This window comes from Equus przewalskii, chromosome 2 (assembly GCF_037783145.1).
Source record: "Equus przewalskii isolate Varuska chromosome 2, EquPr2, whole genome shotgun sequence".
Lineage (NCBI taxonomy): Eukaryota > Metazoa > Chordata > Mammalia > Perissodactyla > Equidae > Equus > Equus przewalskii.
In genome coordinates, this window is record NC_091832.1 from 106,591,045 (window position 1) to 106,609,947 (window position 18,903).

At 42.5% G+C, this 18,903-nt stretch overlaps 1 protein-coding gene across 1 annotated transcript in view; it reads left to right on the top strand.

The window, feature by feature from the left end:
• Positions 1-280: 280 nt before the first annotated feature.
• Positions 281-18,903, top strand: part of QRFPR (pyroglutamylated RFamide peptide receptor) — a 45,875-nt gene continuing 27,252 nt past the window's right edge. The window contains exon 1 of the mRNA XM_008512786.2: positions 281-1,080. Coding sequence (XP_008511008.1) covers positions 741-1,080 — 340 coding nt within the window. The 5' untranslated portion in view covers positions 281-740. The remainder of the gene's footprint in view (positions 1,081-18,903) is intronic.

Here is an 18,903-nt window from a genome sequence, read left to right on the forward strand (position 1 = left end):
GACGTCTCTGTACTATCTTTGCAATTTCCTGTGTGCTATAATTATTTTTTTAATACAGAAAAAAATTAAAAATAAATTCTATTTTGCATTGGCTACCTGTGATCCACATTATTTCGTAGGAGGAGAAACCGTGAGACTGCGGAAAACCCCAATACTCAATTTTACACAGAAGCATAACCCGGGGAACGAGCAAGGCGCTGGGCGGCAGAGTGGGGACCGCAGGTTCCCTCCCGCCGAGCGCACGGGAGGCGGAGTCGGCGCCGCGGAGCCCGAGGTGAGCGCGCGCGGCCGAGTTCCAGCCCCGCCCTCGCCGCGCGGAGCTGGGGTGGTGCCCGCCCCGCGCGGCCACCCGGCTGGGGAGCCAGAGGCGCGAGTACGCTCTCGCAGCGCTCCGGGCTCCGGACAGCCGCAGCGCTCGCCTTGGAGAAGTGCCAAAGAAGAACTTTCTTTGCGCTGCAAACATTCTTGGTGAATGGGATAGTCTCCCTCTTTGGCTTCCCGCCTTTTGATTGTGGGTTTGATCCCTGCGCTGCTTTCCTTCTCCCGAACCTCCCGGGGTGCAGCCGGGAGCCCTCCCGCGCACCCGAGTCCGGAGCACAGCTGTCCCGGCCTCCGAGGGAGAGAGGCGGCCGCCGCGCTGGTCCCCCCGCGGCCCGCGCCCCGCCGCGCAGGAGTCCGCGTCCCGGGCGGTGGTTGCGGGGCGGTAGCGGGCGGTGCCTGGGGCTCGGGGCGCGCGTGGCATGCAGTCGCTCAACATCACCCCGGAGCAGTTCTCCCGGCTGCTGCGGGACCACAACCTGACGCGGGAGCAGTTCATCGCGCTGTACCGGCTGCGGCCGCTCGTCTACACCCCGGAACTGCCTGGGCGCGCCAAGCTGGCCTTCGTGCTCACCGGCGTGCTCATCTTTGCCCTGGCACTCTTTGGCAACGCGCTGGTGGTCTACGTGGTGACCCGCAGCAAAGCCATGCGCACCGTCACCAACATCTTCATCTGCTCCTTGGCGCTCAGCGACCTGCTCATCGCCTTCTTCTGCATCCCGGTCACTATGCTCCAGAACATCTCTGACAACTGGCTGGGAGGTGAGTCCGCGCCTGCTCCTTCTCTCCTAATCCTCGGGCTTCCAGGGGACACTGACCTCCCACCCCCCACTCACCGCCACCACCACACACACTATTCTTCTGACTTCTTACATTTCTCTCTGTACCAAATGAATCCAGTGCCCTTTCTCAGAACTTCCTCGCCTGCGCTCACTCGGAGATAAGTTTTTGGCCGCTTTTGATTCGGTGCAGCGTTTTTTCTCCCTGTCCTTTAGAGATGCGGGTTACGGAAGAGCTTGGGAAAGGTTCAGGCAGTGAGATGGGGGTCGGACTGCTCTCCGGTTATTTCAGCTCCCTTTTCCATAATTACCAGAATTTTTTTCTATTTTTAAAAATAAAAGTAAGGTAAAATTATTTCAAATAATAAAAACCGCAACATCCGCTCATTCCCCTAATCTCCAGGCTCGGTCCCCAGTTGCCCGTATGGCTTCCAGACAGGTACTTGTAGTTCAAGTATATACATGGACTTAAAACTTCTTAAAAACAAACATACATTTGCAGAAAAAATATCATGGACTAGTCCTTCTTTTTAAAAGTTGGATTAACAGAGTCACACAGGGAGAAGGAGCACCGAAAACATATCCCCTCCTGACTGATAAAGGAGGAGAGACTCGTTTCTCCTTCGTCCTTAGAAGAGGGGCGGAGAAGCGTTCGGAATCACGGAGTTGGAAGCAGTGTGTGGAGGTTGGGAAGAAATAGACACTGCACGTCCCAGATGAGCCAGTCTTTCCAAAGAGAAACAGCTCGAGAGTGCGTCCTTGTAACCCACATGCAGCAATGCGTTGTTTTCTCAGTCTTATGGTGTACCTGGGGAGGAAGCGTTGGTTGTATCTGCATTTTTATGGGTGGGTGTATTCTTGTGGCCACATCAAAATTCTTAGAAAGTAGTTGGAAATACAGAGAGAATGTGAGAGAAATGGATCATTTTACTTCAAGCCCTGGCATTTCCACCCCTTTGCTAATTCCTTTTAATCTCATGGGGGGTGTTTCTTTCATCCCATCTTTACCAATTTGAGATCTTCGATTTATTTCTCTGGCTTTGTTTTTTTCCATTAATTCGCACTAGGCTTTTTGTTAGTGGATCAGGATGCTAAAATCTTTGATTCTCATCTCACCTATAACATAAATATTTCCAAAAATGTATTAAACATTAGAATACATAGCATTGACTTAAAGTGACACACGATGCAGAAAGTTAAGTTGATTTATGGATTATAGACTCTGCTATGCACTCTGATGAAATCGTTGTACAGAGGCATTTTAAAGTTGCCCAGTACAGCTAACACCATAAAATTAATGGGAAGGGGGCCCACCCGGTGGTGTAGTGGTTAAGTTCGTGGACTCTGCTTGGGCAGCCCCGGGTTCCTGGGTTCCCATCCTTGGCCGCAGATCTACACACTGCTCCTCAAGCCATGCTGTGGTGGCATCCCACACAGAAGAGCTAGAAGGACTTGTAACTAGTATATACAGCTACGTACTGGGGCTTTGGAAATAAATAAATAAATAAATAAAAGAGGAAGGTTGGCAACAGATGTTAGCTCAGGGCCAATCTTCCTCACCAAAAAAAAAAATAATAATAATGGGGAAACTTGCTCATCATCTATAAATTATTTTTGGAGAAAAAGGGCACAGGAGTTTTCATTTCTAAATGTTTGTGAAGTCAGATTTATGAAGCATGTTTGTATTTCTGGGTAATTATAGCTCCATTTGTAAAGGTAAACATATTTAAGCTAAGGGGGGGTCTTATACTGAGAATAGTAAGACCCGAATTACTACTTTTACTCTAATACGTGTTAATTCAACATACCTGGGCCTCCGTTTTTCAATTAAATATTAGGGGTTCTAGGAGCTTGGGAGTGGAATAAGGCAGATCTTCAGCCCCTAGCCGTGTTGGAGAGTGACGCCTGGGGAACACTGCCTGGCGGTTCTTCCCTCCTGAGGACTTAGGTAGGCCTTTCTCAGACTTTCTGCTTTCCTTGCTTCCTAGTTCATGAAGGACATTTCACTTGAGCTTCGAACTGCTGAAAAAGGGTAAAAGGTTGCTTGTGTATTTTACAGGGTTAGTGTGAGGATAAAGTGTATTAGTAAAAATGCTTTGAAAAAAATTGACTATTCCATGAAAATGTAAAGTATTAATTCTATGAAGGAGTGTTTAATTGGAGGTGGCTTATGTTTATCTGGGACCAGATTTACAGAATTAACATTCTTGTAAATCAAGTAACAGCAAAATGGAACTTCAGGGAAGGGGAGGGCTTGCAGAGGACGGGAGATAGTGACGTAAGGAGAATTGATTTGTACCTTATCGGATAGGATGGTCATTGCAAAAGTCCCTTTTAAATTAACGAAAGAGAGTTCAGGGATTGTAATCTAAGAGTTGAACATTAATTCACAATTAATTATTTCTTGAAGCTGTTGAAGATCCCCTTTATTGCAAAGCATTCTACCTTGGGAATACAAAAATGAATAAAGCTCGTCTGTGCTTTTGTGGGCCTCAGAGAATAGGAAATACCCCAAATGAGCAAACATAGGATTTGATAGAAGAGGATTCGCTCTGCTGTGGGGTCACGGAAGAGTCAGAAAGGCTTTACCGAGGCGGGGATGTGCGGGCTTGATCTTGAAGAATAATTCAGGCTGTTTCCAGCAGGGAAAGAAGGATGAGGTGTGCTCTAGGAGCAGGGGTCAACCCAAAGTTTGGAGGAAAAGAAGGTGTGTATTCCAAAAATACAGTGTAAGCCATTTCAAGAATATACGGTTTATATGCGGGATGGTGGGAAATGAGACAGAAAGGTAGGTTAGTGCAACTAGGGAGGAACAAGCATAGTGTAAGATATTTAAAACCTAAAATATGAATACCCCTCAAATTCCTTCAGAGATGAGGTAGGAAATATAAAGCAGTGAAGACCACCAGGAGCCAACAGTGGCGGAAGAGACATTCTGTGCCCCCCTAGAGGGGGCAGGATGCCTTGTCACATCTTCTGTCGTCGTTGTTATTGCTTTTATTATTTTTTTTCAGAGAAGCTGGGAATACATATTTTTATGATATTGACATTTAATTCACATTTAAAAAGTAAAATACAATTGGGTGAAAGAAAACCTCTCTGTGGGTTTGGCCACAAATAATTCTTGGACCTCCAGTTTGTGCCTTCTCCACAAAGCCTCTGTCTCAAACATTTCTGACAATGGCGGGGCTGGGAGGGACTGGTTTTTCTTCCTCTCAGTCCTCTCATCTCCTTCGCTAGGGACCAACAGCACCTGAGTTAGAACCTGCGTTTTTGACAAGATCCACAGGTGGTTCATATGCACATGAAAGTCTGAAAAGCACTGCTTCAAATAATGGTTCTCAGACCTGGCTGCACAGAGGGTCTCCTGAGGGCCTTTACAAATGATGTCTGCCAGCCACAGTCCAGACTAGTTACCTCTGACTCTACTGCACTGACTTCCGGAGCCCACTGTGCACATCTCTATCCAGTTCCCCATTCAAGGACATGTTGTTGGCTTGAAATCGGTCATGGCAGGAGTATTTACATGTGGAAATCGGCAGCTACAAATTAGACCTTTAAAAAAACACACACAGTTGTTTTCCAGCATGCCACTGAGGAAAGACGTTGGGTTTCCTTTTGTGCAGTGATGACACCATGAATGACAGGTGAGACAAAGTGTATTCGTAATCATTTAGTGTGTTTACATGAATTACACTCAGTCAGGAGATACAGCTGGTCATCAGCATCTAGGTGTTGGCCAGCATTGAGCCAAGCTGGTGGACGATCCCTTTTATATACTTCCATTACCATCTTAATGTCAACCGACTTTGGTCTGCCGATTGCCTCGCTCACACACTGCTCCCCAGAACTTCTTCCAGCATGGAGCTAGCAGGAGCGGGGATTCTCTTCCCCCAGGAATAAAAAATAGCATTTGCTTATGATTTTTCTTTTATCACTAATATGAAGATGGGGTTGTGTTGCCATAGCGAATAAGGGTTGGTCCTTGGAAGTTCCATCTCCATCCTTACTCTCTGATCTGTTTGGTCAGATTCCAGCAGTGAACTTGCCCATTGCGCTGTTGGTGCCACGGAATTTACCGAGCCTTATCTACAGCCTGTTCCTCCTCAATTGTCTCTTTCTTCTTCCTCCTTTTATCTCTTTCTTCACAATATCTGAATGTTCCTCCAAATTCACTGACTGAACATGTTCTGTTTTTTCCAACTAAATTCAGTACAATAAGATTTTGCTTCTGAACAATGTTCCGGAACATTTTGCTCTCTTCTCTAGGTTTCCATGAATTTCTCTTTTCCTTCTTTTCTTTCTGTCTCTGTCTCTTTCTTTATGTTGTGCATTTTGATAGTTCTCACACTTCCTGTTATTTTTGGTGTGGGCCAGTGAAGCCCGGAATGCAGTCTCTTCTCTCTCATCATTCGTTTCTGTGTAGTGGCTACAGTCAGGACTCGCACTTTTTTGATGATGATTCCCAAATCAGTATCTAGTCATCATCTTAAGCTGTAGTCTCTCACCTGATCTGAAACCTAAGCATTTACACATGGATGTCTTATCAGCATCCAGCTTTCTCTCGTCCTATCTTGTCCCTCTGCCCAACATCTAAATTATTATTAATAGTACCATGAGTTGTTCTTGTATTCAGTATTTCCTGAGCATCGCTGTGTGCACTGGGATATTGTAGGTATTGAGAAAGCTGTGTCCTTGTGGAATATCCAGGTTTCAGTTAGTGCAAGAGGGGAAGGAAGCATTCAAAGAAAAGATGGAGAGTGCGGTGGATATTGTTGTTGTTAGGGTTCTGGAGTGCACAGTGGAGAAAGCACACTGGAAGTGTTGGGGAGGAGGGAGCTTGAGTCAGAATGGGGGATGTTCAGAGACTGGATTGGGTCCAGGAGTGAGGGATGGGGAAAATGGAACTCATAGTGACTCAGGTAAATGTGAATCTACAGCATGGGGGGATTAAGTTTGAAGACCTCCCAGAAGGAGGTAGAAAATCAGTTCTCATTCTAGCCTTCTTTTGGCTTGCAGCCTTAATAAGGTGAGGTGGGGTGTTTGGGGGAGGAGTAGAGTGGTGGCCTTGCTAGGAGCCTGCAGGGCTCTCTGCCCACTTTCGTCCTGCTGTGGGTGCAGTCACAGCCAGGGGAAAGGATGGTCTCCGCAGGTGCCCCCAGAGCTCTGTGGCCCTCCCTGCAATCCTGCTGTGGGCATTGAAAAGAATTTTTTTAATGGAGGCAGGCAAATTGACTAAAAGCAATTCCAAAAATACCATAAGTAAAGGCAGTCATTGGCAGAAGTGCACATTTGTATACACTTACTACATTTGAAGACTGCTCGCTTGGGTAAGAAAATGTAAAAATTAATTTTCTCAGCATCTGATAGGAAAATTTCTCTTCAAGCAGTGGTTCTCAATCTTAGAAACCCACAGGAATCACCTGGGGAGTTTTTAAAATAATACCTGGTTCCTCCCCCAAAAGATTCTGATTTAATTGGTTCTGAGTGTGATGTAGGTATCAGATTTTCAAAAGTTCCCCAATAGGAAAGATTATAATTTGCAGCCCAGGTTGAGAACCACTGACATAGTGTCAATGCTGACAGCACCAACACTTGAGCTGTTATGAAGATTAAAAGGAATAATGGATGTAAAGGGCTTAAATAGTCACATGTACAATATAGCTATTATATTTTTTTTAAATAGCAATTGGAGTTAGGATGCTCAGAAAATGCAGAAGTAGGTTGCATAAAATGGAGTCCAACATGGAGCTCTGAGGCTGTTCTTCCACTGGACGCGGCCAGTGACATCTTTACTAAAGCCCTTCACGTTTTTGGAGTCTTTCACGATGGATTTGGAAGGAAGTCAAAAGTGATGAAAATGTTGGGATATAAAACATACAAAGAGAGATTAGAAGAATTATTCTGCTGTCTGGGGAATAGAAATCTAATTCTAAATTAGCACAGCCCACAGCAAGGTTTTCCGTCGGTTTTATCCAGAGCCATAGTGGCAGCTGTGGGTGGCTGAGGCAGTGTGAGCTCCCAGGCCTCCTCAGAACAGCCCCTTTCCCTCTTTTTAATAGATAGAGTTTTGCATAAGATTTCACAGGGGGAAAAAAAGAGATTTTCCTGGAAGGAAGAACCAGAGAGAGGGCAAGAAAGAGCACTCACTCTACACAGCTAAAAATTTTAGGTGAGTTTTTAGAGGTTTCTAGCTGATGAGTTGTGAAATGGGTTATTAAAGGAAGTTGTTGATCTCTTATTTGGTCAAAAGATCTTAATTCTTTGGGCCAGTTCAGAGCAGAGGGATGAGACTGCTCTTCTATTATTTGATTAGTGGTTAGAAAACATCACTTACACTTGTTATAATAATTTTCCCTTTTCTGTAACATTTCAGAAACTACAGAGTTCCTGGGGAAATTTAAATATGGTGAAATTGTTATAAAATCAACAGTATTATGGGGCTTTTAAAACATATTTTAATGGGAACGATGAAAGCCTTTGACAAAGAGTTGTCTCATTAGAGTAGAGAAGTGTAAAGAAATAAAAGAAAGAAATCAAAGGGAGGCGTAAAAATTGTGCCTTGGGGCAGCCTCTGGATGAGCTTCCCTGGAGTCAATGGTGTACACACTTTGAGAGGAAAAGATGCCACGGGTCAAGAAAGTCACTCACTTTTCTCAGGAGGTAGCAGGGGATAGTAACAGCAAAGGGATTTCTATAAAAGATTCTCTCTACTTTGGACAACAACATTTTACAGTTAAAATAAGGACAGGAAAGGATTTAGCAATGAGAAAATTTGAAAACCTTCGTTGTGCACTTAGGAGACATAAAAAGAATCCCCTTTTTAATTTGCTTTTCTAGAGCATAGCTCAGCATGTTCACTGACAAGTGGTCAGTTCATTAGGATTTTTGTTTGCAAGTAGAGAAGCCTGACTTAAACTAACTTAAGAAAAAGATAGGATGTTCTGCCTCATGGAACTGAAAAGCTCAGGCTTAGTTCTAGCTTCAGGCACAGCTGGATCTAGGTCCTCCAATAGTGACTCTAGGCCTTTGCCATTCTCCCTCTCTGTGCCCATCTTTACTTCCTTCTGTACTGGTTTCATTCTTGGTCTGTCTTTTGTCAGGTAGTGTGAAAAGTGGTCTCTGGAGTCACATTGTCTTTAAAACGTTCTATCTCAGGCCAACCTAGTGTCATAGTGGTTAAATTCATGCACTCGGCTTGAGCAGCCTGAGGTTCATGGGTTTGGATTGCAGGCGTGGACCTACACACTGCTCATCAAGCTACACTGTTGCACCATCCCACATAGAAAATAGAGGAAGATTGGCACAGATGTTAGCTCAGCGACAATCTTCCTCACCAAAAAAAGCTTTCTGTCTCAACTTAAGTGAGTAGCCACAGATGAATGGATAACAAACAGTGGATATATACACAATGGAATATTACTCAGCCATAAAAAGGAATGAAGTTATGATACTAAGCATTATGCTAAGTGAAATAAGCCAGACACAAGACAAATTTTATATGATTCCACTTTTATGAACTGTCTAGAATGGGCAAATTCATAGAGAGATAAAGTAGATTAGACGTTACCAGGGGCTACCGGGGAAGGAGAATGAGGAGTTACTGATTAATGGGTACAGGTTTCTGTTTGGGGTGATGAAAATATTTTGGAAACAGTGGTGATGGTTGTACAACGTTGTGAATGTATTTAAGGCCACTGAATTGTATATTTTTAAATGGTTAAAATTGCAAATTTTATGTTATATATATTTTACCACAATAAAAAATTTCAAAAAAATGAAACTCCCCTATCTCAGCAGGTAAGAGAGGATCCTTCCTAGTAGCTGCAGAAAATTCTGGAGGATTCCAACCAGCTTGGCATCATTCTTTTCCTCGTAGAGCCAATCACTGTGGACTGTGGCCCAAGCTATGAAATCCTCTGCTCAGCTTTGGTCATGTGCCCCATGCTGGTAGGGAGGTGGAGGTAGGGACCGGGGGTCACCCCTACCTGAATGTCTTGGACTGAGTTTCTACTCTGGAGAAAAACCGGGGGACAGCTCCACTATGGCATCCTGGCAGCCTTACTCCTCTCCACCTAGGCCACATAGACAAGGTTTAACCACTGTCTCACAGGAGTCTTGGCACGATGCCTGGAGACACCTCCTGGAGCAAGGGGAAAAGCCTGGTGAGTAGCCACCACAAGCAGTTCCTTTCTCGACCTTGTGGGAGACTGAACGTTTCTCATCCATCTCCCTAGTGTGGTTTCAGTTGAGCACAGGACTTCCCACTGTGCTCCCATGTAAGGTCCAGCTACAAGCTTTTGTGTAAATCTGTAAAATTACCTGGTCGTACTTTCATGGGGGCTTCTCCCCAGCAGAGCGAACCATTGCCCGTGCTGTCGGTCATCTGGCCTTGCAGGTTTGGTGTCTTCCTATGGGGCTTGGAACTGACTCTGTGTTGATCTCACCTTGCCATCTGTGTAACAAACTTCGTTGTCTCTTTCCTGGCTGACTCTGTGGACTGAATCTAACGACTGCAGTAGTGGTACTTGTGGCCCGTTAGCTGCCACACTGTGGCTTGGGGATGCTTGACAAGCTTGACAGGAAGTTCTCCTGAAGGAAGGTGTGCAGGGTAGATAAGGATGTTTAATAGAGTTGTCCGCATGTGTCTACTGGACTGAGTTCAATATTGGGGACTACAAGCTCCCTGAACATATGTCCTCTGTCTTTGATTTCTTTGATGTCCTCCCACAGGTTTTTGAGATCTTGCTGAACCAGAGTTTTGCATAGCCTCTCCTGTTTCCCTCTCCTGGTCTGGGATGGGTGCTGGCATCTCCACCTGCTGCTCCCACCACATTACATGCTCCTTGGTGGTTCAGCCTCCGCGCTGCGCTATCCCCTTTGCTGGACATATGCTTTCTCACTCTGCTAAGGAATTACTGAAAGTCAGTGCATGGGGTCTGGGACCTTCATCTTGGCAGTTCCCTCTCAGTCTGTGTCTCTCCGAAAGATTCAGCAGAAGCTCAACTTGTTGTTTCCTTTCTTGTCTTAAAACTAAGGATTTCTAATGATTAATTATGAAGTACTCAAGTGCTTATTGTTTTTATCCAACTATGCAAAACTAAATTTGTTCTTCCTGTGGCTGGGTTTCTGAGATATGTATCACCAACTATACCAGAGAGATTGCAGATTATTAAGGACTAATGGGAATCTCCTTAAAAGAGAGCGGGTTCTCATATCCTGGGAGAAATAGAAGAGATAGACAGTTGGTGTACTGAAATGAACATGTACTTTAGAGTCAGACAGTCTTGGTTCTAATCCTTTTCCACCATTTGTGAGTTAGCGTATTAACTCGGTTGTAAGTTACAGTTCCTCGCATTATATCTGCCCGTAGGAGACCAAGCAGAAAGGATATAAAATAATGGATGATTATTTTATAATCATCAACCCCCCCAGTGGTCGATGCAGCAGCAGAAAATACAACAAAGAGGCAAGTTTTACCTCATGCTGTATTTTAACAAAAATATTAATGCATATCCAGTTGTTAGGATTTCTCATTGGATTTCAGTATGAAGCATAAAGTATTTACGTATTTTCACCTATAAAACTTGAAAGTCCTTTTCAATACACATATGAAAAGACACTAACATTATTTTTAAACAACTTTTCCTTGTGAAACTGAAATGCATTTAATAAACTCAAACGTTATAGGTTGGCAAACACAGTGTTGGACGTTGGGACAATTATGTAGTTTCTCTTTGCTATAGTTTCTTCATCTGTAAGCTTGGGAAAACCTATGTCCATCTCATAGGGCTGCTGTGAGAATGAATGAGTCCTGTGTCAGCAACCTGGCCATGCCTTCCAACGAAAGGAGGGTGCTTGTTCACAGCTGCAGAGTATTACTGTTTAAAGCGTTAGGTACGATGGTTTATAGAGTAGATTTATAGCCAATGGGGATGATAGAGTTAAAAAAAACCTGTAATTACCATATTAGTAGTATCTCAAATACATATGATATGCATTTAAATAAAACAATGGTAAATAATCATGTCCATTTATAGGTTATTTTGGTTAATAAAATCTTGAATAATTACCATGAAAATATTTACTTTTATACTCAAAATATGAAAATTCAAACTAGTCACCTGTACTCAGAAAATAGAAAAGAGTGCTTGCTCTCATTTATTTCAGAAGCAGTAAGACATCCCTAGAGGAGGATTAAGTGGTGAAAAATCTGAGGGGGATGATAGGAATTTGTAATTCCTTGCAAGGCTCATATGTCTTTGCAGCCACTCCAGACGGTAGGCACAGTGTTACCACGTCAGTATTAATACAAAGCCGTCCCACTGACTTGTGCCACCGTCTGGTAATGCAGAACCTCAGGGTCCCTCAGCCTCTTTGTGCCAAACTCCACATCCCAATCCAATGGGTCTGTGTACAGTGTTGCCCACACGGTTCGACCCCTAGAGCTCAGATGCTAGTTTGGGACCTGGAGGACAAATTTCTGAAATTAAAAAGTTGCCATGGTCTTTTCCTCAGAAACCTTCTTGAAAATGGGCTCCTAAAAATTGACTCTCAGTAGCTCTGCCCACCACTCCACCCACACTTGGACCCCTGGTACACACGCATACTCAGAGAAGTCCATACTGACTCAGATGTACAAGTAACTGTCAAGCTATTCTACCAATGAAGCAATATGCTTGGCTTTTTTTTTTTTTTTTTTTTGAGAAAGATTAGCCCTGAGCTAACTGCTGCCAATCCTCCTCTTTTTGCTGAGGAAGACTGGCCCTGAGCTAACATGTGTGCCCATCTTCCTCTACTTTATATGTGGGATGCCTGCCACAGCATGGCTTGTCAAGCGGTGCCATGTCCGCACCCGGGATCCGAACTGGTGAACCCCAGGCTGCTGAAGCAGAACGTATGAAGCTAACCGCTGCGCCACCAGGCAGGCCCCTGCTTGGCTTTTTAAAAATTTTCCTTTACTGCAATATCCACAAACAATAAAGGATTTATTTTTATGAGGAGGAATTTTATTGGATTAAAATCTAATCTAAATATCAATATAAACCTGATCCAAGCAGCGATTTCCTCCATGGGTTCTGAGGAAGAAACAATGGTAATGTATTTTAAAAGAGCGGTCTTACTTTTTTAGAGAACAGAGTGATGGAGCCTTAGAAATTAGCACTGGTCTGGGGCTTAAAACAAACTAAGTGGAGACTTAATGAAATAAAACAACACGAGAGGGGCAAAATGTAGATCGTGTTAAAATTTTATATTATCTATAAATAGAATCATGAGGTATAAACTATAGATCTTCACACTGTGTTTGCAAGATGCTAAAACAACTGGTTAATTTCGCCAGCACATTATTCAAATGAGATTTTCACCGTTGAGGAAACAACACATCTGAATTTTATGACTTTGAAGACACAGTTTGTCTATTTTTGGTCTCTTCTGCTAGAATATAAGCTCCGTAAGGTCAGAAACTTCCTCTCTCTTCTTCATCCGGCACTTAGGTTGTTGTTCAGCAGTAGAATGTTCTCAATAGCACATAGGAGCCTCGCGATAAATATTTTTGAATGAATTAATGGATATCATCTTATTTGTCATTTTCCTAATGTTTGAAGCTGTTAAGGAATCAGATGTGTTTGTTTTTGCGATGTGAAGAAGGAGATTGTATTTATCTTTTGTGTATATTATATTTTTGCTTTTATGGTTGCAATGAATGAAGATTCAGTTTACCTCAAGTAATTGGAGTTATGGCAGGGGTGTTTCGTAGCAGTTAAGAAGAGGGGGGGGGTCTCTTGATTTAAGGACAGTGACAGGTAGGTCTCATGAAAACTGACATGGGACCCAAAGCACCTGCTGTGTGGAGCTAGTGTGAAGAATTCAGGAAGCTCTGGGGCTCGGCCATAAATGTGAGTCTGCTGCTCTCCAGCAGTGGACAAAGGCCTGCTGATTAAGTCTGAGGGCTTTTTACTGCCATAATGTTTAATCTTTTGGTTTATTCATTCTTTTTACTGTCTCATATCTTCTGCCTCCTGCTTTACTCTGGTAGGCTGAATAAAATCCTAGTGCTCCAACAGGCCCAGGCTAGCACAGTGTCAAATTCAAAAAAGCTTAGTCCCATGACCAACGCTGAGGTCAAATAGTTTTAATCTTTGCTTATGTGTCTCAAGAAATTTTAAAAGGTTTTAATTCATTATTCACAAAATTATTTCTTAAAACCCCTTTCTTCTGTTCCATTCAGCTCTTTTCTATTACAGTCACTAGTGTCCCACAAAACTTTTCCCAACTGCAAGGCTCTTTCCAGGCCACCCAGACTATAGACATAATGTTGCCACACTAACTAGTATTAATACAAAGCTGTCCCACCAACTTGTGCCCCCGTCTTGTAATGCAGGACCTCAAGCTCCCTCAGCCTCTCTGAGCCACACTCCCCATTGCACCCCAGCGGAGCCTTCCTTGATGAACGTGGCTGCCCGTTATCTTGTGCACATTCCTGCTGTCTAGTTCCTGCGCTCCACCCCAGTTAGTGTTTTCTCATTTTTCCTTCTTCGCTATTCTCCCTGTTTCTGTTCTCTTTCTCTCTGTCTTTCCCTCTTCCTGTCGCTCTCTTTAAATCTCAGATTTATTCATGCAAATATCCCATCTTGATATCCAGCCCCATTTGTTCCACACAATCTGGTTAGTAAAATGGCCCATAGAGCGAAATTTCTCCAGCCAGTATTTCTCTGATTAAGGAGTGAAGGGTAGAGGAGAGAAAGAAACTCGGAAAACTCAAGCATTAGTAAATTTCATCCCCATTTTATTGGTTTGTCTCTTGGTTTTTGACTGTCTCATAACTCTTGTGGCCCCTGCTCGTACTCAGGGCATTTCTGTGTATCCTTTGGCTTCATCTCCCACTGTATCTTTCTCATTCGTTGTTCTCAGCCTGGAGTCCAATATGGTCCAGCCAGCAGAGGGCTATGGGGAAAGGTCAGGGTCAGGTATCCTGCACAGGGCCTCTCCTTCAGCAGAGTTGGTGAGAAAGGCCAGTGCCTTAGGCTGACAGGCTTGGCATAAGAAGTAGGATGTAGCTTTGCTTCTTTAGGAAACCCCTGGAGGCTGCAAAATTCCCTAGGCTTGCATGACTCCAGAGGTTAACTGACTACTTTATTTCTTTTAAATTTATCTGTGAAATTCTCAAGTTTTTGGATGAACAGTTCTTTGTGATAATTTGCAAAGTTGCTTCAATAACAATGATGGGAATTTCATGTCAGATAAGTATGAACCTTGGTTTGTTATCTAAATTGGATTTGCTTTTTATCCTTGGCAGACTTCATTTTAAATGGTTTCTCTTGTAGTAAACATACCAAAGAAAGACTTTCCCTGTAGTTAAAGCAACTCCATACATGTGACCCCTTTTTCTCACTTCCTGGAGAAGGGTGTATAGCAAAAGCAAAACAAAAACAAAAAACAAAACGCTTTTTAAAAAAGAGAAAGAACTGGAACAAAAAACCCACATTTTTCTTTTAGTGTCAGACAATCTTGACTTACAGATGTTACTGACAGATGGGAGTCTGACTATATGAGAATGGGATTTGATTATCTTCTGTTAAAAACCTTAAGGAAATCTCTAACAGAAAAAATTATTAAGTGAGAGGCGTGTGAGCCAAAATTGTACACTGAGCTGTTTGGGTTCTGCATGGCTTTCATACATCTTTTCAACATGTTTCAGTTCTGGGTAGTGACAATGGAGAGTATGGCAGCCAATAGAAGTTATTATTTATTTTAAAAAGTTCCCAATAGAAAGAGGTAAGTAAAAATTGGCTGCTTCACTGGTAACTAGAAGACGCTTTATTTTGGAATGAACAGTCCTGGTTTCTTTTAGTTTGAAAAGGGAGAAGGAGCTCAGTGTGGGCGAAGGAGACTAAGGGAGGAGAGGCTGCTCCTCTGATAAACACCTCCAGCACAAGTCGTTAGGTCAAGTTGTCACAGGACCCACTTGTGGCCCAGTTGCTTTGGTAACAAAAATATTTTAGTCAAGAAATAACGTTCCCTAGTTGCAGAACAGAAAGTCTTTCAAATATGATGCACTTTTCTTGCTACTTAGAGTCAGCTTCATGGACCAGCAGCATCAGCGTCACCTGGAACCTTGTCAGAAACACAGTCTCAGGCCCCATCCCAGACCTACTCAATCAGAATCTGTATTTTAACAAAATGCCCCTAGTGATCCATACGCACAAGAAAGTTTGAGACGCCCTGTTTATAATACATCATTGCTGTGTTCCACTTTTGCTTCTGAAGGACAGGTCATGAAGAGCCTGCTGGTGCTGTGTTAAGGAGTTTGAACTTCGTTTTGGAGCAGAAGCATCACTATTCTGAGGCAGAGAATTTCAAACTAGGAGTTGCAACCTATTAATGAGTCATGAAGTCATTTGGTGAGTCAGGATTAGCAATTTAAAAAAACTGAAATATATTAGAATACAGAATATCAAAGAGCATTGACATAGTAAAACTTATGGTTGTGTGTACACATGCACACACATACATATATGTATATGTATATATATACATGTGTGTATAAAAATATATGTACACACAGTTAGAAATACCTTTAAATTACATGTATGTGTGTGTGCACATATGTATTGTATGTATAATGTAAAGGTATTTCTTGTTGTGGGTTGGAGCCAAAACTGCTACTGTAAGGGGAGTTGAGTTAGAGCAAGTACAGTTGACCATAAGCAAATTAAACCCATCAGAACTCAGCAGTGCCATAATTATGGTCCAATGCTACCCAGTGGCAATACTCTGTTTCAGACAATTCTCAGAATTGGGTTTCTAAACTGGAGAAATTGATTATGTAATTTATAAGGAACATAGATAATTAAAAAGTTGACTTCCCTGTGGTTGGTTGGCTAATATAGTAGTAAGTTTTTATCCATCTTGGAATGTGTTGGTGTGGATGAGACTGTAACAAAGGCAAACTATTTACATTATGTCAAAAGATGTCAGTGTGGCTTAGTGGAAGAATGGCTCTCTTACATATGATTTTTGCCTAGGACCTCCTAGCTCTCTGACTGTTTTTATTACTGCAGTAAAAACAGAGCTATTACTTTTAAAAAAATTTATTGAGTACTCTTTCCAGATGATATATTTTAATTTGGGGGTTAAGCACAGAGATTACTAAATTGTAACATAGGAGCCTTACTACTCAAAGAATTTTAGAAAAATGTTACCCCAACAATTAAAATAGTGTTTAGAAAAATAGAGTGGGAAAGAAGCAGGGAAATGTGAAGGATATAGAGAGGAGATGCAGAAAAGAAGGAAAATGATGACTGATAATCAGCTGTCTTCCAAGTGTAAATATATAGACAAGGAGAGAACAGAGTTGTACTAATTTGGCAAGTAGGGAAGTAATTTAAAAGAAAAAGCATCAATGCTTCCAAACTATTGAGACACACTGAATACTCACTTCTTTTGTAAGGCCCATCCTCTATTCTAGTTATGGAAAACCTGTGGTTGTGGGGGCTTGTTTTTATAGTGACTAAGAACATGGACTCTGGAACCAGACTACTTGCTCCATTGCTTATGGGTTATGAACGACCTTGGGGAAGTTGCTTTATTCCTCATTTCTTCCTCCAGATAGAGATATAGCATTAGCTGCCTGCTACAAGGTGTTGCTATGAAGATTTTATGAGTTACAAGTTAATGCTTATTAGAACAATACCTAGCACATGATAAATGCTCAATAAATGTTACTAGAGTGGAAGTTACTCTTTTAACTTTGAACACATCATCAGTGTGGCCCAGCCATAACCGAGGACACTCCTAGCAGGAATAAGGCATAAACAGGGAAAAAAGAAGAGAGAGAGCAGAGGAGAGCAGAGAGAGACTTTCTTGATGTTGCAGAACTACAGAGGCTAATGAGAGCAGTGTCAGGAAAGAGATAAAGATAAGCATATTAGTCAGGGTTCTCCAGGGAAACAGAACCAATACAGTCACGCGTCACTTAACGACAGGGATACCTTCTGAGGAGTGTGTTGTTAGGCAGCTTCATTGTGTGAACATCCAAGAGTGTACTTACACAAACTTAGATGATGTAGCCTACTATACACCTAGGCTATGTGGTACTAGTCTTATGGGACCACCATCATATATGCAATCCATTGTTGACCCAAATATTATGTGGTATGGCTGTAGTGTGTATCTATATCTACATGTATACCTGTGTGATATATTATAAGGAACTGGCTCACACAATTATGAAGGCTGAGAAGTCCCATAACCTGTTGTCTGCAAGCTGGAGACCCAGGAAAGCAGGTGGTGGTGGTAGTTTTAAAGGCCTGAAAGCCAACGAGCCGATGCTGCATATTCCAGTCTGAATCTGAAGGCCTGAGAACCAGGGACATTGAAGGCAGGAGATCAGTTTCTCAACTCCAGCAGAGAGCAAATCCAACCTTCCTCCACCTTTTTGTTCTATTCAGGCCCTCAACAGATTAGGTGATGCCCACCTACCCTGGGGAGGGCCATCTGCTTTACTTAGTTCAATTCAGCTGCTAATGTCTCCAGAAACACCCTCACAGACACACTCAGAAATGTTTGACCAGACATCTGGGCATCCCATGGTCCAGTCTAGTCAAGTTGATAATATATATGTGATAGCATGTACAATTACCTCTCACAATAAGTCATCTATAAAACACAAACTTCCTTTACAACTAGTCTTTCAAGGAATAAAGAGTGATTCAGATACACAGGGAGAAAGAAGAGAGAAGAAAACAAAACAAAAAAAGACGTAAAACATCTATCAGTTGACATGCTTTTTCGTTACTGTTTATTTGAACGTTATTAGGTATCAGTGGAATGCTAGAGCTAGTTTGTACCAGCTCATGAAAACCAATTGTGTGCATTTCTTCTCAACTTCATGTTCATGGATATCATGTTGGTATTTTGGAAGTGGCCATAGTGAGAATATTTACACCAGGGAAATTAGCAAACACTATGAATCAGGACACTTTTTTTCTTTTAAGTTGGAGAGCTGATTGTTAACATTTATCAGCACACCACTGCTTGTACCCTTGTAAGGTAGATGATAAGCAATTGACGACATTCTAGGTATGACTCACCATCGTTGCTTTCATGCATATTTTCTTTTGTTATCTGTCAATCAGCTTTAATCTAGCATTTTAATTTTGTTTTTTAAAAATATTTCAACTCCTTTATCCTTGTCTGTATTCAAACAGAATTGCTTGCAATATTACTTTGTAATTATATGTTCATTTGTGGGCTCTTGTTTAATGTCTGTTCTCCTTCCATGAAGAAAAGCAGGGAGTGGCTATGTTTTGTCTTGGTCTGCGTTCAAAGAGTCTGGAGTAGTGTAGGACCCGCAGGTGAATGAATGAACAAACGCATGCATGAATGAGAAGATAGAGTACAGGATGCAAGTACTGTGTGATAGACTAAGAATATCCTCCTAAGCCCTCTCTAACCCCAAGGAGCTGCGAGCAATGTTAGAAAGGTGGACAGTGAAGTGAAGGCTCACTCTCAAATCCATTCTCCAGCCCAGTGGTTCTCAAACTTTCCTGCGTGTTAAAACCACCTGGGAACTTTTTAAAACCCTAAGGCTCACTCCTACTCCATAAATCAGAATCTCTCAAAGTGAGATCTAGGCATCAATTTCTTTTAAAGATCTCCAAGTTATTCCAACGTGTAGCCAAATTTGAGGACCAGTGCTTTCTAGGGCCTGGAATCTGGGACTGGGTCTTGGAATTCCCAGAACACACATTTACCTGTTGTTGGGAAGGGTGTCTGAATATCCACCTAGAAGTAACTGCTGAGT